Source organism: Panthera uncia, chromosome E3 (genome assembly GCF_023721935.1).
Source record: "Panthera uncia isolate 11264 chromosome E3, Puncia_PCG_1.0, whole genome shotgun sequence".
NCBI lineage: Eukaryota > Metazoa > Chordata > Mammalia > Carnivora > Felidae > Panthera > Panthera uncia.
Genome location: NC_064815.1, coordinates 4,356,755 through 4,376,310, shown reverse-complemented (window position 1 = coordinate 4,376,310; position 19,556 = coordinate 4,356,755). Strand labels below are relative to the sequence as shown.

General features: G+C 45.6%; 1 protein-coding gene across 2 annotated transcripts in view; it reads left to right on the top strand.

Moving 5' to 3' along the window:
* The first annotated feature begins 240 nt into the window (after nucleotides 1–240).
* Nucleotides 241–19,556, top strand: part of TXNDC11 (thioredoxin domain containing 11) — a 60,258-nt gene continuing 40,942 nt past the window's right edge. The window contains exons 1-4 of one of the 2 annotated variants that reach the window (XM_049638256.1): nucleotides 241–664; nucleotides 7,382–7,598; nucleotides 11,149–11,246; nucleotides 14,815–14,944. In XM_049638256.1, coding sequence (XP_049494213.1) covers nucleotides 390–664; nucleotides 7,382–7,598; nucleotides 11,149–11,246; nucleotides 14,815–14,944 — 720 coding nt within the window. In that variant the 5' untranslated portion in view covers nucleotides 241–389. Of the gene's footprint in view, nucleotides 665–7,381; nucleotides 7,599–11,148; nucleotides 11,247–14,814; nucleotides 14,945–19,556 lie in introns of those variants that run through there. The other variant, XM_049638258.1, reaches the window with a different exon arrangement.

Sequence of the window (19,556 nt, the reverse complement as noted above, 5' to 3'; positions counted from 1 at the left end):
CTGCGCAGACTCCGCGGACGGAGGGCGGGGCCTGTGGGAAGACCGCCGGGCCGCAGGTGGCGCTTGCGGGGAGGCCGTCTGCGCAGGCTCCGCGGGCGAGGGGCGTGGCTCGGTCGGGGGCGGGGCTGTCAGGCGGGGCCGGCGTGCGCGCAGACTCCGTCAGCGGGGGGGGGCGGGGTCCGCCGGGGGGGGCCGGGGGCCGCGCAGGCTCCGCGGGCGGGGGCGGAGCCGTCTGCGCGGGGGCGGGCTTCGCGACGGCGGCGGGGCTGACGTGGAGGGTCCGGGTTAGCGGGCGCGGCGAACTGCGGGATTGGGGAGCGACGGGCCGGGCCGGGCCCTGTGGCCCGAAGCGGCGGCGGCGGTATAAAGCCGGCGACAGGGAGCATGTAATGTCGGAATGCGGAGGCCGCGGCGGCGGCAACAGCAGCAGCAGCAGCGACGACGCCGAGGACGAGGGTGGCGGCGGCGGCGGCGGCGGCTCCGCGGGCGGCGGCTCCGCGGGCTCCGGCTCCTTCAGCCCGGCCCCGGCCGGAGCGTCCTCGGCGGGCCGGCTCCGCCGCGGGCTGCGCGGCGCCTCCCTCATGGCGCGCCGGCGGCCCGAGCTGCTCTGCGGGGCCGTGGCGCTCGGCTGCGCGCTGCTCGTCGCCCTCAAGTTTACCTGCAGGTGAGGCGGCCCCGCGTCCCCGGGGCCCCGGCCCGGCGGCGGCGCAGGACCCGCTCCGGGCCCGCAGGGTCGGGGGTCGTCGCGGCCTTCGCGTGCAGCGACGGGCTCGACTCTCCCCAGCCTGCAGCCGAGCCCGCCACCTGGCCCGCCCGCCAGCCAGCCACCGGGAGAGGTCTTCGGGCGCTGCCCGGGGCCCCTTTCTCCCGTTTTAGCAGCGAGGGAAGTGCGCCAGCTTCTGAGCCTCTCGTCACCTGTTGGGGTTTCTTGGGGGTGCACCTGTCACTTCTGCCCAGGCTCTAGGGCCCGCATTTAACACGCATTTTGTTGCCCTTGTGCGTCGAGTGTGATGATTCACAGCTGTTGGAGCCCTTCGAGAATTCGTGCATCCATCGATCTAAAGATTATTTATCCACACGTGCCGTGCGGGGAGCGCTCATCCGGGGGAGCGTTGACGATAAAAAAAATCACACTCTCCTTTCCAGTGGGTGGGACAGGCAGAAAACAACTTCATGTCATTTTGAAGGACTTCTGGAAGTGCTGTGCAGGCAATAATAGAAGGGATACGAGGGTGGGGCAGATTGGCCTTCGCGATGGAGCGACCAGGAAGCTCTTACAGGAAGGAGGAAGGGGCCAGCATTGCGAAGATTTGGGGGAAGAGTGTCGGAGGTAGAGGGAGCGCAAGTGCAAAGCGTGGGCAAGCTGGTGTTTTCCTGGACCTGGAAGGAAAGCCCGAGTAGGCTGGAGCACAGTGAACAGGAAAAATTAAAAGTTTATGTGCTGCTTTTGGGGGAAGGGACGCAGGTACAAATGTTAATTCAAATTTCAGGAGTGTTGGGGGCGTCTGGGTGGCTCAGTCAGTTAAGTATCTGCTTTCGGCTCAAGTCATGACCTCAGGGTTCCTGATTCCTGAGTTCGAGCCCCACATCCGTGCTGACAGCGCAGAGCCTGCTTGGGATTCTCTGTCCCTTTCTCAACCCTCCCCCGCTTGGGCACTCGCTCGCTCTCAAAAAAGTAAACTTAAAAAAATAAAATAAGACAAATTTCAGGAGTACTTTTGGTCTCCCAAGTCTTCAGTATTATCTCCCGGGACTTCCATTGTAGAAGTCTCGGTTGCAACTGACTGGCATATTAGCTAAGAGGAAGATTTCCCCTTGGAGCATTTGTACTGAGTATGTTCTGCATAGTATGTGGCCCCCGTTGTCAGAGAGGCGTCAGAGGCTTGGGAATTTTAGTGGAAAGAGAACAGATTATAACCGCCCTTGAACATTTGCCAAGTGCCAGGTGCTATGCTGCCCGCTGGGCGAAGGGGGCTGTCCTGTCCATGTTAGTGCCCAGCAGTAGCCTGGCTTGTAGCTACTAAATGCCAGTAGCACGCAGCCCTAGATATGATAACCGGCACCGTCTCCAGACGTTGCCAAGTGTCCCCTGGGGAACAAAATTGCTTCCTCGAGAACTGTAGCGAACATCAGTGCATGTATTCATTCAACGCATAATCTGAGAGCCTGGTCTGGACCTTTTAAATCTCAATCCCCAGTAAAGCCTGGGTATATTTTTATGCTTCCAGCTGATAGATGAAGAAATTGAGCTTTGGTCCGGTTACAGACTTGCCCAAAATTACACCCCCCCCCCCCCCCCATTAAGTGGCTGATCTGGAATTTGAATCCTTCGTTGTCAGTGCTAGGCTCTTAACCTTGCTCTTCATCACAAGCTGCGCAAAGGAAAATGGATGAAGTATTTTACATGGTGAAGTTACAAGGTGTCACGTGGGTTCAAAGTAGGAAGAGAGGTTCCCCCCTCTCCAGGGTGGGAAGCTTACCGCTTGTTCATCTGTAGAAATAATGCTTAGTGTTTGTTCTGAAAGAACCTGACTTTAAATGGCTAAGAAGGTCCTTTGAGATTTGGGGAAGCAGGAATTGTGTAAATCGAGTTACTGGAGCAGGCAGAGCAAGGTCCCTTCCTGCTTCAGGCTAGGAGGGAGCCGGTGAATGGCTGCTTGCCTGTCCAGCTTTGCTCTGCTGCTGGCAAATCCGGACCGTCATTCAGTAGGCTGAGATTGATTTTGGAGAGTCTCGTTTGAGTGAAGGGTGTCATCATCTATTATATACACCAACATGTCTGGTCCCCTTTTTCTATTTTGCTTTTAAGATTTTTGCATTAATGAAGACAGAGGTTTCCGGGAGAGTAGGATTTTAAAAAATTTTATTTTCATTAATAGCTCCAGGCTTAAGATCAGTGACAGCCCTTGTCAGTATTGGTGGCTTAGCTGAGTTCAAACCAGATCACATAGAAAAGGTTGATTTAAGGGCGCGTGGGTGTCTCAGTCATTTGAGCGTCCGACTTTGGCTCAGGTCATGATCTCACAGTTTGTGAGCTGGAGACTCACATTGGGCTTGCCCCTGTCCGCGTGGAGCCTGCTTGGGATTCTCTGTACCCCTCTTTCTCTGTCCCTTGCTCGCTGTCTTTCTCAACGTTAAAAAAAAAAAAAAAAAAAAAAGGTTGGGCATTGAAACACAATAATTGTGCATTTTGGGGGGCCTTAAATCTTTTTTTTTTTTTTTTTTAAGAGGAAGAGAGAGAACACACTTGAACGGGGGAGAGGGGCAGAGAGAGAGAGAGAGAGAGAGAGAGAGAGAATCTTAAGCAGGCTCCACCCCATGACCCTGGGATCATGACCTGAGCTGAAACCAAGAATCAGATTCTCAAACCGACTGAGCCCCCTAGGCACCCCTTTAATCTTTATTTACCTGCCTTTCTCTGCAGTGGATCTCCATAGCTTCATCCTGCTCTCTTTCCTTTCACCCTGGTTTTGGAGGGAAAAAAGTTGTGTGTCTGTATCTATATATGTACTTATACGTATATTCATTTTGCTTTATCGCATTTTCTAATTTCAAAGCTGCTTCACATCCTCTTTGGATGGAGGTGTAGGGGTGTGTGTATTTCTTATAACACTTGGGAGCTGCAGCCTGCCTGTTTTGTTTGTAAGCAGCTCTGGAGTCTTTTGTACCTGAGACTACTTACTAGCCTTCAAAGCTGCAGGAAATCTTTGATCTAGATACAGTGTCTCAAAAATGTGTAGCGAACTTAAGAGTTAAATGGAAGCTTGTCACCCTTTGTGGTGGAGCAGAGGCAGATGTTTCTCTTCCCTGGTTAATGTTTCCCTTTTGATGGGCCACGTGTTTACCTGGCTGACTTAGTCTAGGACCTGCTCTGAGCACGCGGGGCAGTAATACTGAGTTCGTCAGTGCCCTTTGTCTGGCTGTCACAGACCTACGTTTTTCCTCAGATTGCGTCATTTCACACTCCGCACCCAGTTTGAATAGTAGAAAAGGACTTCCAAGGAGGGGAACTTGGGGGCTTTTAATAATGTGTCACACACAGGGCCTCCGTCATCTCTTTGCATGACTGCCTGTCATTCAGGTCTCAGCTTAAAAGATGCCCTGTCACCTGCCAAATCACCCTGTTCCATTTTCCACGCAGCCGTGATCTTTTTGTGTGTTGCTTACGTGTTTGGTTGTCGGCGTGTCTCCTTCCTTGAGAAAGTAAGTCCCTTGAGGACGTTATTACGCCCTCTGCTATAGCCTTGGTACCTGTAGTGCAGTTTCTGAAGCATAAACAACATGTGCTTGATGAGCATTTTTTGAATTACTGTGTAAGTGACCGAGTTTTTCAGGTTATAAAGACATTTTGCCTAAGCTCCCTGACTGCTGGGTTGAAAAATTAGTTTGAGTGAGTAAATAGGGGATTTGCTCTTTGGTACTACCACTCCTTTAGGAGATTGATAGTTTTTGGCTAAAATAGGGAAGTAGTAATTTTAAATCTGTCTTCTTAATTCAGGAAGCTAACACCTTCTCGATGCAGAGGAAGGTGTGGGTTCCTTCCCTTGTGCTGTATGACCCAAGACTCTTAGAGGAGTCTGGGTCTTGGGTGTTGACACTTTCTATTTTGGTTCTAAATACTTGTCTGTCTGCTGCATGTCTCAGAGCTGGCAGCGCTCTCCTCCTCGTTCTTCCTTCCTGCTCCTCTGCTGTGTTCTGAGAAACCAGATCATCAGGTTCATTTGGACACATCTGTGAAGTTAGAACATAAGGATGTGGCCCTTAGGATCGTCCCTAGTAAAACACATGGGCCTCTGGTACTTGGGTTCTGAGTGTTCTTCATAATGTCTATCTGTATGGGTTTATATTTAATTTCCTTTTGTGTATGTTCAGGTGAGGTGAGTAGGGTAGGTTTGTTCATTTCACAAATTATTGAACTTCAGAGTACCAGGCGCTATAAATCGTGAGGATCTACCAGTGGAAAAGATAGGGTTCTTGCCCTCATGCAGTTAATGACGTGGTAGAGTAGATAAATAATCGGTAAAAGAAGTAAGTTACTGATTGTGGTGAGGGGTATAAAGACAACGAATAGGGAGCCGAGAGAAGAAGTCAGGTCTCCCGCTTCAGTTGTCAGAGCAAGCCTTGCTGACGAGGGGGCACAGCGGCCAAGCTTTTTTCCTCATCAGCTTCATTGTGGTGTGTGTTACACTCAGTGGAATTACACATGTGACACGTACAGGTTGATGACATAAGTTTAACCACCTCCATGCTTTCAGTTGAGACACATAAGATTTCCTTCTCCCCAGAAAGTGTCCTTTCTGGAAACGTATAAATGCATTAATGTTGTTCGTATCCTTTAGTGTCTTGCTTCTTTCATTTGGGGTACTTATTTTGAGACTCATCCAATTATAGTATGTTTCAGTTCTTTTTTTTTTTTTTCTTTTTAAGTTTTGCTTATTTATTTTTTAGAGAGAGAGCGTGTGTGTGCACGTGTGTGTGAGGGAGAGAACCCCAAGCAGTCTCTGCACTGTCACTCTGGAGCCGGATGCATGGGGCTTGAACCCACAAACTGTGATATCATGGCCTGAGCTGAAGTTGGACACAACCACCTGAGCCACCCAGGCGCCCCTGTTTCAGTTCTTTTATTGCTGAGTAACATTTGATTGTAAGAATATACCTAGTTTTGGTCTCTTACCTAATGAGTTACTCCAGCTTCCTTATGCATACTATTTAGATAATTTATCTTTTCCCATCCTTATACTTTCACCCTTTGAATTTATGTTTAAAATGTGTGTCTTTTAGATAGCTTACGGTGGGTCTTGCTTCATTATCCAGTCTGGCATTCTCTTCCTCTTAACTGGATGGTTTAGTCCTTTTATGTTTAATGTAATGACTGATATTGTTGGAAGTAAGTCTACTTTCTGGCTATTTGTTTTCCATTTTTGTTCGTTTCTTGATCCTTCTGCTTTTTGGGTTAATTGAGTATTTTCTCGGGTCCCATTTTTATTCTGTGGGTTTCTTAGGGCAGATGTGTGAACAGCTCAAGGTGTTCATAGGCTCCTTTCACATGGTGGGATATGCAGCTTCAGCCAAGACCGTTTTTGTCTTGATGGGAAAAGTAGTGGCAGCTCTGTGACTTCAGATCACTCAGTTTTTCCTGTCTCCTCTTGATCTCTCCCTTTTGAGAACCTCAGGGATTCAGGAAGCCTGGTGTCCAGTTAAAATGGGCTGTTACTTTGTTGTTCATCATTACTAGCCTTGGGATCATGATACTGTGGTGGCTCAGTCAGTTAAGTGTTTGACTTCAGCTCAGGTCATGATCATCGTGGTTTGTGAGTTCAGGCCCCGCGTCGGGCTCTATGCTGACAGCTTGGAGCCTGGAGCCTGCTTCAGATTCTGTGTCTCCCTCTCTCTCTCTGCCCCTCCCCCACTCACCCTCTGTCTCTCTCAAGAATAAATAAGCATTAAATAAAAAAAAAATTTTTAAGTTACTTTACCAGAAAAGTGGGTTTATTCAGGAACAGCAGAGAATTGTAATCTGGGACATACAAGCTATGGCAAGCCATAGGCAAGTCCCACATACAAAGGAGAGGAACATTATTTTATGGAGAAGGAGGAAATTGGGAGGGGTTGTTGTGAATGAAAGTAAATTGGAGAGAAGCAAGAGTTCAGGGGGATGACAGTTTTTCATTGGCTCATCGCTGATGAAGTGGTCAGTTTTGGGTAGGAGGTGTTCTATCTTTTCCTCTTGGGGCCCCTATTTCTTTTCCTGTTGAGGATTCTCCTGTTGGAGTCTGTAATTGATCATTTTCCCTGTAATTGACCTGGAGAGGTGCTGGCTCCCCCCATCTGGCCCCCCCAACTCCATTATAGTGATGCTTCCCAATATGTATAACTTCTGCCAGAATGCCCTGGATAAGTACAGGCCAACTCCAGCTAAGAAACTTAATGTCTTCTCAAAGTTCAGTTGATGTAAGAATTTGCCATACAAATCTTAGTAGCGGTAGCCCGCGTGTGCTCCCTCCCCTTAGTTCTGAGCCAGCTCGCTGGTTGTTCTGACATTGTGGCTCCTGCCACAGAGAGCCGAGGATGGAGTGTTTGGGGTGTGGGAGGGAAGAATATAGGTTATTCCAAGACATCCTCCTTGTCTGCTGCCTTTCCATCCCACATCTGGGGAGACAATATTAGAAAGGCGTTTTCAGCTTATTGTTTATGTCTTGCTTGCTTTCTCTCAGCTAAATATCGCCTTAGCACAGAATATTTTTTACTCCAGGACAATGTTTTGGGAACTCCTTTTCCTTATGCCAGAGATTTGTCTTTTAAGCTCTGTTCTCCTTCCACACGAAGCTGTCCTCAGAAGAAGATAAACTTAGCGATCTTGTCTGTGTTTGCTCTTTTTTAGTCGAGCAAAAGATGTGATAATACCAGCAAAGCCACCTGTCAGCTTTTTCTCCTCGAGGTCTCCGGTTCTTGACCTCTTCCAGGGGCAGCTGGACTACGCAGAGCACGTTCGCCGTGATTCAGAGGTGGTGCTGCTGTTTTTCTACGCTCCGTGGTGTGGACAGTCCATTGCTGCCAGGTCAGAGATTGAGCAAGCAGCGAGTCAGCTGTCGGACCAGGTAATGCTGACGTTGAACCCGAGAATCGAATCGAGTGACCGTGTGCTGGGCAGGTCGTTCCCAGAGAGGCACACGTTGCCCCGCTAGCTGAGTTAGCCCAGGTGAAGGCCCGGAGCCTCGCTTCATCCATCGTGAAGGCTTCTGTAAAGAAACAGGATCTCTGGCTGGGAGGGTCATAGGTGGGTAGCGGCCGGAGAGGAAGCCGAAGGTGCATTTCCCTGTAGCACAGCTCAGTGCTCACCGAAGGGGCCCATGCTGTTTGGTTTCAGTGCTGGAAGACGTAGTTGACTTTCCTTTTGGTATTTGATTAGTTGTTTACCATAAGACACATTTATGTGTCACGAGTACTACGTAGCAATATTTAAAAATACTTGAAAAAAAATAAAAATACTTGGACCAGAGAGCCACATGCAACAGATACTTAATGAAGGTCACCTTTGTGCTAGACACGAGGGATATATGGGCCCGTGAGTCCTCTTTGTGGCAGTGGTTTTCAACTCAGTGGGTCCCCGTTGCCATTTATGCAACAAGTATTTTGTGATGTGCCATTTTCTGTCCTGAAAAGGAATTCACAGGTGATAAAATTTCCCTACACATATGATTTCAAGATACTCAATCCAATACACTAATTACCGCATAAAGGTGGGGGAGACCAAAATAATGTATAACTAGACCATGTGTGTTTCCGTATGTAAATGCTCAGGCAAAGTAGTTTCTGTGCCTTTATGTGGAATGACTGCAGGTGGGCGATTGGAAATGCAGACTCATAAAAGTGTGGTGTGTCAGAAACTCAGTTACTGGAGGGGCTCTGCTTACAGTGATTCGAGTTTCCTAAGTGGTGAACAACTCTTGGTAAAGTCCGGAACCAGTCTTTTCTGCCCTGTATTCATATAGGCGTTGCCTTCTGGAGAAATTCAGTGAATACAAAAGCCATGATGTGGCTTCACATATAAAAAGGAGTTCGGTCCTAGGCTTGAGTGATAAACGGGTTTTCCCCCCACATCGTTTGGACATTTAAAGCTGCTCTGGGATGACGCAACATCATCCCAGGCGTACCCCTAGGGCAACCCCTGCCCACACATGCCCTGCAGCATCTGGGTCATTGCAGCCCCTGCCCACACATGCCCTGCAGCATCTGGGTCATTGCAGCCCCTGCCCACACATGCCCTGCAGCATCTGGGTCATTGCAACAAGCCAGAGAGCGAGCCTCCCACAGATTTCTGAGAGGCAGCTGCTGAGAACCACTGATCTGAGGTAACTCATGCAGGCAGCTGGGGTCCCAAGTTTCTTTGGAACTCTGGGTTGGTTCTTCTTAGTAACAATGTTATAAATGCTGGTGAGGCTTTTTGCCCAGCCTGGCAAAGCCTTTCAAACCGTTGTATGTATCCCTGAATGTGGTGCAAAGCACTGTTTAAATCTAGCTCTTCATTATACCTCTGTTTCCAATGACGTGGATTCTCAGGGGTGTGATTCTGTGCTCTGACTTGGGACCCAGGGGATCAGTCAATTCCCTGTGCTCCCTTTACTCTCCTCCCCCTTGAAAAATGGCTAGTAAGAGCTGCAGCTGGCTGGCTCAGTTGGCAAAGCAAGTGACTCTTATTCTTAGGGTCATGAGTTCAAGCCCCACGTTGGGCAGTAGAGCTGACTTCAAAAAAAACAAAACAAAACAAAACAAAAAAAACCAAATAACCTGGTAGACCCTTCCAGGGAGGAAACAGGAACTCCACTGGAGCCCTGGGAGGCAGGCGTTCCCCAGGCCTTCCCCCAAGTTTTCTGAAATTAGAGAACATGTGGGGAACACGGGGAGCATGTACTGTGTTCCAGGGTGTCGGTTATTTGCGGTCTAACCGTCTTTCCGAGTGACGGTGGGCACGGCATTCTGGTGTGCCGGGCTCTGTGCTTTCTCCCGGCAGCTCTGGGGCTGGCACTCACGTCCCTGTTGTCGGAAGCGGGACCCCACACCTCCACGGTGGCCCGCTCGGCTAGAGATCACGTGACGAGTGGTGGAGTGATGGTGCCATCCACAACTAATGGGCACTGCTTTTTTCACATTTTTTTCTTCCAGCTCCTTCCAAATGGAGAGCTTAGGTTATTCTGTGTTCTCACTAGGGAGAAGGAGGGGGTTTATTCTTGGAAACAGGCAAAAAATCTTTTAAGCCCTACCGCTTAGTAAAATTAGCAAATGTGGTAGAGTGTGCCCTATTTTTGAGTAAAAGAGTGAGATGTCCCCTTAAGTGAAGATTTTGTTGCTTTTCTTTTTCGTAAATGGCTCCATAGAGCCTCTACAGAGTTTAGAGCAATACTGCTACTTAGTAAGTACAAGGAAGGCATTTGAAAGTGATTTTTCATTTGTAGTTTTCATATTTTTTCAATGTTCTTATGAAAATTTCTTCACGTAGCAAAGATGAAGGAGTTTATATATACCCGCCACGTGAGTTTTGCTATTCACATTTTATTGTGCTTGTTTTATCATGTATTTATTCATCTTATTATTCCTCTAGTCAGTGGTTCTCAACTGGAGGAAGTTTTCTCCCCCAGAGAATCGTGAGCAGGGTTTGGGGCCATTTTTGGTTACCGCTGCTCTGGACGGGGAGCTGCTGGCCTGGGGTGGGTAGAGGCCAGGTTACTCCCGGACATGGCACCCCCAGCGTGGGGGACGGCCCCGCACAACAGAAGTGCACGTAACACAGACCCTCCTAACGACAGAAGGCCAAAATAGCCGTAGTGCAAAAGCTGAGAAACTCTGCTCTAATCTATTAACTCATCTTGGTTTGGGGACGTTTCAAAGTAGTTTGGAGTTTTAAATACTGCAGCATCTACCTATAAATATGTATTTAATTCATACTTTTGCTGTGTAATATTCCATTTCAGAGCATGCCTTAATCATCTGTTATCCTTATTCGTGTTTAATATAGTCACTAATAATGGTCCTTTGGCTTTAGCGATGTTTTATTTGCAGGTTTTTTTTTTTTTTTTCCTTCTCATACCCTCAGTTTGACTATCAAAAGACCTGTCTTTCTTTCTACTGAGTTTTAGTGTAATGCTTGCTCATTCACTTTAGAATTCAAAGCAAATCCAGGCTCCTGGGTGGCTCAGTCAGCTAAGCGTCCGACTTCGGCCCAGGTTATGATCTCAAGGCTTGTGAGTTTGAGCCCCGTGTCCAGCGCTGTGCTGACAGCTCAGAGCCTGGAGCCTGCTTCGGATTCTGTCTCCCTCCTTCCCTCGCTCACCTTCTGTCTCTCTCTGTCTCTCCCTCTCTCAATAATAAACATGAAAAATATTTTTTAGGTTTCAAATGAAACCATTTCCCTCTTGGGCTAAACTATAAAATGCTACTACAATGCTAGTGTCCTAGCTAGACACGTAGAGGAGGGTCTTTCTTTTTAATTGCAGAGGTAAATGATGATCTTCTTTGAATACTCGAAATAATTTTTTTTCGTACTTTGTGTTTCAGAGAGGAATAGTTCCATTTCTATAATTTTATCTTTAAAATCTTGGTAATTTTTCAATTGTTATTCATAGTCACTTGAAACCTTTTTTGGCTCTGCAGGTGTTGTTTGTGGCAATTAACTGTTGGTGGAACCAGGGGAAATGCAGAAGACAGAAGCATTTCTTTCATTTCCCTGTAATACATCTGTATCATCGGAGGTAAGAACTGTTAGCTAGTCTTCAGATTTTGATTTCTAATTCCAATTAAGTTCCAAAGCAAATTCTTTTTTCTGTTTAAAAGGATTAGATATTCCCTGTAGGGAATTGAGAAAATACAGAGAAGCAAAACTACATCAGTTAAAGGGTCTGGATATTTTATCAACCTTACATAATCTCTGTGTGTTTTGATTTATATCTTCTGTGACTCTACATACCCACCCTCTTTTTTTTTAATAAAAAAAAGGGGGGTCATGTAGTGATAGTATTTTCTAAACTGCTTTTTCTTGCTTTTGTGAAAATCTTGTCATGCCATTACATAGTCTGCAGCATTGTTTTTGATAATTCTGGCACCCCATTGTGTGGCTGTATATTGCGGATAACCTACAAGTATTTTATTGTGTGAGAATACGCAGAAGTCCTTAACCCTGCTACCTGGCAACATAGCATAGTCAGGAGGGAGTCGTAGCACCTTTTCAACTGGGACGAAAATTACTACGAGTCCACAATCCTGTGCCCATAATACTGAAACCCAGAGAGCTTTGAAACCCTAAAAGGTTTTCGTAAATTTTGTCCCCCAGTGCATTCATCTAGCCCGAAGTAACAAGAGGCTGCCTTTAGTCTGTATCCCACTTAGGGAGTCAGTTTATTATGCTGCACAAATACTGGTGTTTGAGTTTGGAGTACTGCCCAGACCTTGCTGTGTGTGTTAAATAATGTCTGAAATCTGACTTGAAGAAGTTTGAAGAAAGGGGACGGCTTCAGTGTAATTGGCTTGAAGTTTGTTAATGAAGGTAAAATGGGCACGGAAGCTTTCATTAGTAAGAGCTTTACTTTTTACGCTGCATTTTCCCCTCCTCTGTCTGAACTTCTTGGGTTTCCGTCAGTGGGGATTTATGACAGACATCATCAAAGTATCACTTGCCGACTGTCATGCTCCATCACACTTCACGTTTCCAGTACAAAATGTTGTGTGGCTCATAGAACTGTTTGTTAGGAGCTGGTAAATAATACTTGAGCAAAAATGCACTTTTTTACCCCGTCTCCACCTTCAAAGTCTATTCTAGATAGAAGAACCCTTCTCATATCGTAATGTTAGATTTGAAGATGTAAAAGCTCTGTGCTCTGTAATGGGATCAATAAGTTTGCTCTGCGAAGGTCCCTGCATTTCTTTTTCGGGGGGCTAGGAAATAGGGCACAGGTGCCTAGTGAGGAGGATAGGCCTTGCAACTCTAGGTAAGCACGCCAGCTGCCCAGAGGTGGGCTTAGCTTGATGTGATATTGCAATCAGGAGAGTTCCCTTGAACACAGTGCAAAATACCATTTTGGGCTGTATGGCTGTGCAGTATATCGTCTCACCCTGTTTTCTTAGATTTATAGAAAGAGTGCAAGGGCACGCAGAGAACCTTAGGAGCATCTAGTCCAGCCTTCTCATTTTCCTGATGAGGGATTTGAGGTTGCTGCTGCCCTCGAGGTGTGGCCCCTCCTCTTCGCCTGTTGAGTGTTACTTGTTTAAATTAGTTCAGACCTCGTCCTACGCATTTCAGTATCCACCGTTCCCAGTGTACCTGAAAGAGAAGAAAGTGCTCGGGCACAGAAATACCTAAAAAGCCCTCTGTTTTATACGTAACGCATGTGAACGAATGCGTTTCTTCACCCAACCTCTCTTGTGACCAGTCAGTAGACTTGAGGTTGTTTTGGTTAATAGCGCTTGCACACGTGGCACTTAGGCCCCGTCCCTGGGCAGGACGTTGCAGTTTGTATTTTTGTTGTTGCTGTTTTTGTAACGGCGAAACTAGTGTCGTAGTAGCTGCTTGAAGAAATTAGTAGACTTTCTGTTTTGCTTAAGTGGATTTCATTTTTTGGCGTGTGTTGATACCAGTGAGGAGGAAAGTTTTTTAAAGGCTCTGAAGCAGGGAATCGTTTCTTAAAACACTCTCCCCAAGGCCCTGCAGCCCTGGACCAGCTTGTCCTGTGGTCGTGGCAGTGATGGCGTGTTGGTAAAATGCACTGTGCGTCCTGCATACCGAGGTTCCTCCGCTTTCCCAAGTCACTGGGATCCTTATAGCAACACTCCCGGAGCCTGTTTGCCTGAGTAGATGAGGTTTCCAGGTTTTTGGCCCCTTTTTGCGGAAGAAAATAAACTATCAGATGATTTTTCGATTTCTTCCTTTAAATTAAGCATTGTTGGCAGCCGATGGGGTCGTGGCAGTGGTAATTTTTGAACTTGTTAGTTACAAGTCTTGAATTGACAGAACTGTTAACTCTGTCTCCCAGCTGTGCATGTAGAATGCTGTTTTTACCTTTTTCATGCTAACATTCTTTAGTTTGGCCTCATCTTTTGCAGTACACACTGAGGAATTGTGGTCATCGCATCACATTATGTGTGTGTGTTCATTTACATAACCATTTACTATTGGGATCTCACAGCATTTATGTAATTCTTGACTGTTTATTGCTGCAATGAACAGGAAGCATAATGTCAGTTTCTGTGTGGACAGAAGAATGGTTATGGAGTTGTTGAATTTCACCTGACTCCACTTCCCCACCACATACCCTTCAGTTATATTTGAGGAATGTCTGTGTTGTGCAAGATTGAAGAAAGCCATGTGAGGACTCTGATTAGCTTAGAAGGATAACTGAATGTTGGTATTATTGCTTAGCAATGCGAAATCCAATTCCTGGGCATCCCTCAGCACAGCTGGAAAGGAAAATAAGACCATTTTTGCAGGTCCCTGGCTTTGTCCCTTCACATAATCTTATTTTGTTGCAATAAAACTTTAAATAGGTTTAAGGTGATTTAGTGATCCCTTGTGTAAGTGCCTGTGGGAATATTTAATAAGTACATTTTAGTAGGTCAAGGGCCAAGTGCGTACCTTGTTTCTTATTTAAGAGTGATGTGTATGGGGTGCCTGGGTGGTTCATTCGATTGAGCCTCTGACTTGCGCTCAGCTCTTGACGTCATGGCTCATGGGCTCAAGCCCCACGTCGGGCTCTGTGCTGACGGCTCAGAGCCTGGAGCCTGCTTTGGATTCTCTTGTCTCCCTCTGTCTCTGCCCCTCCCCCACTCATGCTCTCGCGCTCTCTCTGTCTCTCTCTTTCTCTCAAAAATAAGTAAACAATAAAAAAACATAAGAGTGATGTGTAAAAGTAAATTCTGCTTGTTGAATTACGTACTTAAGATCCTGGAATCCTGTAGCAGTTTTGGTCAGTTTCCAGGATTGCCTCTCTGTTTGGTTTTGTTTTTTTAAAGAAATATTGTTTGGGGATTTTTTTTTTTTTCTTTTCTAGAGGCTAGAATGAATGAATGTTCTTTGCTTTGAAATTCCATTTGCAGTTGAATTAAGCTCATAGAAGGGCAGTGGCTGTTTGTACCTCTCCTCACATGAAATGCTTAGTTGGCCCTCCTTTCACCTGCTGGGACACAGAAGGCTACTTCCCTGTGAAGCAGTCAGGATCCTAAAGCGAGACATTTTCGTTTCGTGGTGTTGATGATTTCAGTTACACGTAACAGGTCTAATGCATGGTGTATTATTTTTATTTGTTATTTTTTTTATTTTTTTGGTACTAGTTTTGGACCAGTCGAATACAAAGGCCCCATGAGTGCTGTTTACATTGAGAAGTTTGTCCGCCGGGTGATGAAACCACTTCTCTACATCCCATCTCAATCAGAGTTACTAGATTTTCTCTCAAACTACGAGGTACTTGTCTTTCATATCTCCTCCCGTCCCCAAGGCTTCACCGGGTGGTGTTGGATTGTGTACGTTAGAAGGGTTTTTTATACCTCCTGATTTGCAGCATTGAAAAGATCGCATTATAGATAAGCTCTGCTTAAATGCTTTTTGAGATACTTGATTATAGGGATGGTTTGGCCAAGTGAGTTTTAAGGGAATAGAACACTTGTAAAACCTTGTGAATTTTTCATTTGGGAATTTCCAGCAATTTTCAATTTGTCTTGTGATGAACTTAGAGGATATAAGAATTAAATTACAATTTTTATGCACTGCAAATGTCTAAACATTTTATTTGACTCTCATGGCATGTTACTGTGAACTCCTTGTTTTTTTGTGTTAGTTGTAGTTTAGCTTTAAAAAAACCTAGGAATGTGTGCCTTTCTGTTTTATAAAGTGCATAACTGTTTCAAGGCCTTGTTAACAGAAAATTTCCTAACATGGTTCTCTGCTGCTTTCCCATTGCCAGCTTCATCCCGTGGTAAATCACTTTCGTAGGATCTTCAGTGTGTGTTCAGGACAGCTTATTATTTCAGAGGCCAGTACAAAGCTTAAAATAATCTCAGTAGATTATAAGAATAGTTCCACAAAAATATTCACTGGAACAAGTGTAAATCACATTTGGGTGTAGAAAGTAAAAATGATCCTTAGGTACAACAAAATCGGGACCATAAGTACCTGAGCGATAAACCCTATGAACCCAGACCTCACTGAGGGATTTACTAATTGTGATTGGGTTGGATTTTACCTTTTGCGTTAGGGAGGTTTTCTGTAGACTGGACATGAATTTCTTTTACTGGGACCTCACAGCTTTTTCAGTCAAGTTAGCAACACTCTTTGATGTGTTGTTAACTGTGGGTAGATTTCCTGGGCGGTGGTGTTAATATCTAGGTACTGAGCCTGTAAGTTCCCAGATGTGAATTAGTGCGAATGTGCCCTTGACCTTACGTGGAGACTGGATAGATTTTTACGCCCTTCGTGGGCTTGGCTCTCGTTCTTCCCAGGCACGCTGGTGGGCGGGAACCATACTGGGAGGCAGGGCACCTGGGCCTAGTCCTTTGGTGTAACAAGGACAATTAGGTGTAAGAATTGTGTGGGAAGTGGGTTTTCACGTAGATTTGCAGTGGATGACAGAGGCACGGAGGCAGTACAGCCAAATGGTGACTTAGGACACCGAGCTCTGTCACTTGTTAGCTATGTGGCCTGTGGGCTACTTAACTTCTTTAAGTCTCCATGTTTTCATCTATAAACCGGAATTACATAAGACATGAAAATGCCTAGTGGATGTAGTCCCAAGAAACGAAAATTTAGCAGTAGAAATGACATCATGGAAAAATCCTGGATATTCAGCACTATCGAGAGAACCCCCCACGTGCATAGTACTTGCTGGAACTCCCTACTTACGTAAGAAATCTTTTGTGTGCAGGGGCAAAGAGGTTTTCCTTCAGGTAGGCTCTGTAGGGATTTTACAGAACACAACCTTCTTTTTTTTCCTTACATTTTCATTCAGTCTCTCCTCAAAAGTAAAGCAGAATGCCAGAGGAGCTGTGGCACACACACACACACATACACACACACACAAAATAGGGAAAAAGTTGATATCATTTAGCCTTGTAATAAGAGCACCAAGAGGCGGCTTCATTATCTTCAAATGCCCTGTTGGAGATTTGTATCCGGAGAGTTCTGAGCCAGTTCTTAGCAGGGATCGCATGATAAGGAGGGATTGCTAGAGGCCTGCGTTGTAGCCTTGACGTTTGCGGTCTCTGATTTCTGAGTTTTACGCAGATTTTTCATCTACCCAGATTTCTCATCTCTGAGTTAAGTGAATTGGCTCAGATAATCCCTCTGGTCTTGGCCAGGTGAAGTTTAGAGGCTGGAAAGAGGCAGGCAGAAGAAGGTTCATCCATTATTGGTTGGGAAGTATTGTTCAGACCATGCCTCTGGACATCTGTATCAGTGTTCTTTCTCATCTTGTTTTATTTATTACCTCTCTAATGTCTCTGTGGTTGGCTCTGCAGGAGAGAGACAAGGCCCTCATAGTGACAGCAGCAAGGCTGATTCCTTAACCTTTAGCCTCCGTGTTCTCTGAATCTGCTTTTCAGCAGTGCTTTCAGAGATGACGCTCCCGAGTTTGACAGAGTCTATATCAGATGCACTGACGTGCCGGCGACATTACTCAAGGCTGTGTTCCGGCAGCCACTTAGTTAGAATGATGTCCAACGATGATTAGCCTGCCTTTCAAACAGGACCAGGATGGGGCCCTGTGTGGTTTCTGCCGGCCTTGAAAACGCTTCCTCCCGAAGTGGTAGATTGCTTTTATTATGTTGGTCTCATCTTTGTCACTGGGCTGCTTCTCACTGAGGTGAAATTGTCTGGTTGGCAAGAGACAATATTTGATTAATGGTGGAAGAACTCGGGAGTCAGGCCCAGCACAGGGCTCGTGAAACCATTCAACTTGTGAGACGTACCAACACTGCGTAGATGTGGTCTGGGTTTCATACGCGCTGTCTATAAGATAGCACAACGGCACAATTCTAGATCCAGAAATGAAGCCACTGTCATGGCTTTGAGAGTTGAGTAGAGAGAGGAAGGATACAGGGATTTTTGGAGGCCCCACTCCAGAGCACCATATACTTTTGGATGTTCCTCTCAGTTAAGGTTTCTCAACCTCAGCTTGATTGACGCTTGGAGTCAGGTGATTCTGTGTTTGGGGGTGGGGGCTATCCCATGATTTCCAGAATGTTTAGCAGCATTCTTGGCCTCCACCTATTAGATACCAGTAGCACTCCCTTCCCCCCTTAGCTGTGACAACCAAAAATAGCCAGGCATTGCTATATGTCCCCTGGGGTGGGGACAAATCGCCTCAGTTGAGAACCTCTGTTTTCAATTACTGTTTTTCCAAATAAGGCCTTCAATGTCTCACAGGTATTAGTAAAAACACATCTTTTTTTCATGTAGCACACAGAATGCCACCATCTGATTGTTCCAAGTTAATCCGCGTATAACAGGGCAGAGAGCATATGAAAATAAAGCAGTGCCTTGACTAGAAAATTCTGGAGTGTTATCTGTGGAAGATTAGAGACAGAAATTATATATATGTATATATATACCTATACATATATACGTATACACGTACACACACACACATATATACACATGTATACATACACACACACATATGTATACATACATACGTACGTGTGTGTGTGTGTGTATGGTGGTTTTTTTGTTTTTTTAAATTTTAGAGCACCCATGAGCAGGGAAGACAGGTGGGGGGCGGGGAGAGAGAATCTTTGATCAGGCTCCACGCTCAGTGCAGAGCCTGACACAGGGTCACTCTCATGACCCCGGGATCATCATTTGAGCCAAAATTGAGAGTCAGATGCCCAACCGACTAAGACACCCAGGCGCCCCAGGAATGACTTGTATTGTCATCAGCAGAGCTTTCCCTGATACTCGACCTTTTATTCACATTGTTGGTGCCCCTCCCCCAAAAGCATGCCTCCTAAATATCTTAAGGATCTTGCTAATTTGAAGAAATCTTACTAACGAAAGATAATTTTATCAAAACCCTTATCTCCTAATTTATATTTTTTATTAATAGGGATTTCAGTATCAAGTGTGTTTAAATTTGAGTATATCCGAATTAGGCTGAATCATGAATGTTTCTGTGGTACTTCTGGGGTTTGTTTGCTTTTTGCTTATGTCTCTAGGTGTGTTCGTGACATCTTGTAGGAATGCATTTGGTAGTTTCCCCTCTTTAGAAAAACCATATTGATTAATTGTAAGTTTGTCTCTCATCCAGATATTCGTGAGTAGTTTGGACCGACACAAAATTGTGCCATTAGTATTTATTCCTTGAGAAGTGATGATATTCTGAAGTTAACAACTTTGAATGTAAACTTTTATTGTATTGTACGCATCCTGACCGTATGTGTATATGCTTCTGTCGCTCTGATGTCTCAAACCTGTGCAAATCCGTTTGTCACTAACCCCGGTTTTCTGTTTGTAGAGTAGGACTCTGAGCCCAGATGCAATGTTGAGGAAAATAATTTTGCCTTTAACTTACGGAACATGACAGAAAGACATTAAAGGGTGAATATTGTAAATATTCTGTAAATTCCCCAATACTTAGCTCATTATTAGCAAACGAAAGTGTGTAAACTAGCCGTGGTAAGTGCCCTCCAGTGTTCACGTGCTTTTACTTCTGATCCTCCTAATAGCCGTGTAAGAAAGAAATGATAAGATCCTTCTGAACAGATTGAGAAGATGGAGTACGGAGGGTGTAATTTAACCCTAAGTGGAGACTGGACTATGGCTTAGAGTTTCTTGCTCCCCAGATTCTCCCTTGTATACGAAGAAATGTTTGAGGTCCCGGAGTTGAAACTTGACTATGTATCTAGAGGTCAAAACTTGGGATATTTAACTATTTTATGTCATTTTTGAGCCTTTCTCTTTCAGGATAGAAAAATTTTGAAGGTGTCGGCCTCTTAATTTGACTTCAACTTTCTTCCCTTCATTTTCAGGAGTGTTTTTTAAGAATGCTGATTAAGGATGGGGCCATGGCTATTGACCTGTTAAA